At 38.1% G+C, this 4,010-nt stretch overlaps 1 protein-coding gene across 1 annotated transcript; it reads right to left on the minus strand.

Moving 5' to 3' along the window:
* Positions 1-46: 46 nt before the first annotated feature.
* Positions 47-2,332, minus strand: manbal (mannosidase beta like). Its single transcript, XM_053867490.1, has 3 exons — positions 2,184-2,332; positions 1,483-1,666; positions 47-334 (listed from the first exon to the last, which is right to left on the minus strand). Exons 2-3 carry the CDS (start codon positions 1,630-1,632, stop codon positions 224-226), a joined length of 261 nt encoding a protein of 86 aa, XP_053723465.1. The 5' UTR covers positions 1,633-1,666; positions 2,184-2,332; the 3' UTR covers positions 47-223.
* Between the last annotated feature and the right edge of the window lie 1,678 nt (positions 2,333-4,010).

Here is a 4,010-nt window from a genome sequence, read left to right on the forward strand (position 1 = left end):
ACATGAGCTACACACTCATGACGCTGTGACTGAGCAAAGGCTCTTTTATTGAAACACTGACACATTTTAAAGCAACAAAGATGGACACAAAACATCACAACTGGAATAGTTTGAAACATGCGTTTAAAAACAACAGAGGAATCCCAGGTTCATTGTCATTGTAGTGGTCTGGTGTCATGGTAAGATGGAGCTGAAGTAAACATTTCCTCTCAGGAATGCTATGCTATCGCTTCTTTTTGCTTTCTTTCTTGGGTTTCTGCCGAATCGGAGGTGCTGCTCCTTTAGGCTTCTTCGTTTGATCAGCAGCCTTCCCGTTGGTGGATTCTGGCTCCTCCTGAAGAGCAAACACAAAAGAACATAGGGCAGCTTTTAGGGATTTGGAAACATCTACAGTCATTGAATTGCAGAGTGGAATTTGTGATTTGCTGAACGGTTGCAAGACGGTGTCATTTTAAATAAATCTGACTTGAATGCTTGAGTCTGGGAGAATTCCTGTCTTGGTAACCACAGCGTGTTTCATCTGTTGCTGTTCTTTTAATAACAGGAATGATTTGTAAATCAAAGTGAAGGAGTTTCTTAAACACTAACGTCTGTCACGTTACTTTTGTCAGAGAGCAGCCTCTTCTCAAATATTCTACCCATAGATAAGAGGGGGATGTTCATGGTTGCTTTGGTCATTGTGATTATAAAAGGTTGCTGTAAAAGAAATCCTTTAAAAATGAGTAATTAAATTAAGTATATTTAAATATCAAGCAACACCAAATGAGATCTGGTTCTACTTGGGAGGGAGGAAATGGGAAAATATAAATAAATTAATAAAAAATAAAGTAAAAAAAAAAAAACAGTTCCTGAAAGATTTTGGATTCATTTGACTCAAAACATGAGCTACAATGGAAACAAAACGTTTTGAACTTTGAAACACAGGCGGATGAAGATCTATAGTGCCACCTAGTGTACAAAACTGCGAAACATATTTTACATTTCAGAATACTTTATTTCAGTAGTTCATATGCACCAAAATTCAATTATATATTTTCAAATAATATGCAAAAAAATATTAATTAACATTCATTTTCACCTAAAATATTTGCGGCAATGTAAAAAAGGTCTCTGTGATTCTTGGAATTGCTTAGAAAATGTTTGATTTCCGAAAATAGTTTCAAAAGAGTTACATTTCTAAACAAAAGAGTCTACATTTTCGATATTTTCACTTAGTGTGAGGTCTGGAGAGTAACTCCCTGATAATCGAGGGACAATTCTCTCTCCATTCATGACATGATTCAGTGAAAAATCTATTTTTAAGAGACAAATTTGTATTTCTTGTTGTTCTTCAACATCTGCAGATATTTGATAATGTGTTGGGGTTTACTCCTCATTGTACGGATACCATTATGTTCAGGTTTAAGCTGCATTACCTTGAACTCAATCGCTTCCTTTGTTTGTCTTGGAGGAGACAGTTCAAATTTAAATGCAATCTCTCACCTGTTCGTGTCCTTTGGAAGTCGGAACGATGATGGCAAGGATGCAGATGAGTTGGAAGATTGCACCCAAAAAGAGTCCATATCGTAGGATGCTCTCGAGGAAGGTGGGCTCTGGAACTTCAGGCGGAGACAAGTCCAGATCTGCAGACATGATCCTGCTCTTTGTTTTCGTTAGGAACCAAGATCTGAAAACAAGCAAGCGTTTGTAATACGACCAGCACAGCGCGTAGCTAAGTCATATACAGACAACCCTGCTACGTTATAATGCCACTGGCCCAACAGTAACTAACCACAATGTGAGTTACAATGGCTCCTGAGTGTACGCGTGACCAACATTTTGCCGAGAAGATTTATTTTAAAGACCAGTTTACCACTTGAAATTAGAAAGTAGGGCCGTCATTTAAGCACTAAACCAGGATGAACTGGAAGCCAGTGGAGCAGTTGGAGGACACGGTGTGACGTTTGGGGTCGACACATCGAACGGCAACACTAAGTTCCGTGTCATTGCCGTTGTGTTTCAGAAGAAGTTGCGATTACCTAGAAATACGTGAATCATTGTCTGTTCCCTGAAACATGAAACATTTCAACAAGCTAATTCGCCTTTTCTGCGGACGTGGTACCGTTATACCACAGACGTGACTTTGACACGTAGCAGGACAGAACATGTATTTAGGTTTTTACAGACTAAGAGTTAGAACTTACCGGAGTGTGGTTAAGTTCTATGTGTAGCCGACAAAGTCAAAGATAGCGCTGTAATTGCATAATTTACCAGTTTTCTTTGACAAAGAACTGGCAATCACAGATAAAAAAATACACGCAGGGGATTTCGGAAGTGACGTCATAAAAGAGTGACCAGGCATATTTGAAAATGGCGTCTCCTAGCGGTTATTTTGGAATCAAACGCTCTAGCGTCGCAGGTTTCATTGTTATGTACAGGTTTTACTTTTAGTTGAGCGCAGTCGAAATCCAAAATCAAAACAGCAAAGTCGTGCCATACTAGCTTAATAGCTTGAGCAGGCTAGGGCTTAGACACTTCAAAATGATAATATATTGCTGATGGAAACCCCAGGAACGAAAGGAAATCCGATTCTTAAACGTAAGATCCGTGAACTAATACGTGCATTTTATTTAATGGTCAACTTCTGCACACCGAGGATATATTTAGCTACGAAAAAAAAAAAAAACAAAAGAAAGGAAACGTCTTGTGCTATCAATGGACGCTGGGTGGCGGTATAATACAATGACTTTCTGTTGTTTTGACTGTCACGGTTGGTACCATTTGTTCCCCATACAAATCATGTTACACGAAAGTTCCTCCCAGATTTGTTTCAATTGCCAAATACGTTACATCAGAGTTCATGATGTTTTTCACTCTGCTCACCGAACAGGGAGGCAAAGAAAAAGAAGAATGTTTTCAAGTCTATGGACTGAGATTTCCTCATCTCATCAAGTTGTTTATCGTCTGCGGATTGGCTTCGTCTCTCAAAGATGTCACAGATCATCAGTTCTTAATTCCAGCTGCTGGAACAGGATGTGAGTGAAAAGCACAGCCATAAACATGTTTTTAGAACATTTTAACCTTGCTGGACTCTATTTATGCCCTTGGATTATACAACCATCATGTCAAAGGTAGAAAGGCAAATCCACCTTCCTATGTTCATCCATGAATGGGTGGTTTATTTTAACAATGAATCCAATTATTAAACACATTTGTAAAGCAATTTGGACTCGGTGGCACGATTTCCTGACCTACTTTGAGTGAAAAACATCAGGCATCTTTATTGTACCCCAATCTGCTTTATTTCTACCGGTTCCATTTCACCTTGTGCCATTGATGTCCTTTTCTTATTGAAGACAGCCAGCCAGTGCAAATTTAAGAATTAAAGAAAAAATAAAATAAAACATTTTTGTTCCCCAGATCATAATCCCTACATGTTTATTGAAAGTAAGTGGCACATGTGACTGGTTGAGGCATCCATTTTCACCTCACTGTAGACTCATTATGTGTTCATGTATGTATCATTAAATGCACTCACAATACACTGCACCAAATCAATATTTGTAGCCACTATATCATGTTTTCATAGTCAGAAAATTCCACATCTGCAAGTCCTACATGGCTGTTTTCACTGCTGTGATTCCGAGTGACGCGGTAGTTTTGGTGGTATTCTTAAAAGTGGTTCAAAAAGGTATCATATTGTTATTGTGGATCATCAAATAAGGACTTAGTCATAAGATTTGACAAATGTACATGTTAAAATCGGGGTGCTCGTGTTCAATGAATGTTTCCAATTCATTTGGAATAGTAATGCTTTGAGAAACGTGGTCATTCTACTTGTACACATCTATATGTCTAAATATTTCCCGACATCGAAGAAGGATTTTGTCGTGTTATACAATACGAACAACTAATCTGGAATTAGCCTGGCAGTAATTTGAATGGGGATAATCTCGACAGAAACTTGATTTTAATAAGATTAACTTCATAACTGCTATGAATTATAACATAAGCAAGAAAAGCAGACAGAG

The sequence above is a fragment of the Synchiropus splendidus genome, chromosome 6 (genome assembly GCF_027744825.2).
Source record: "Synchiropus splendidus isolate RoL2022-P1 chromosome 6, RoL_Sspl_1.0, whole genome shotgun sequence".
In the NCBI taxonomy this organism is placed as follows: Eukaryota; Metazoa; Chordata; class Actinopteri; order Syngnathiformes; family Callionymidae; genus Synchiropus; species Synchiropus splendidus.

Excerpts from the sequence above, each read along its gene's own strand:
- manbal (XM_053867490.1), bottom strand. The coding sequence starts at position 1,632 with ATGTCTGCAGATCTGGACTTGTCTCCGCCTGAAGTTCCAGAGCCCACC. Across the intron at positions 335-1,482 it reads CTTCCAAAGGACACGAACAG|GAGGAGCCAGAATCCACCAA; the intron begins GTGAGAGATTGC and ends TTTGCTCTTCAG.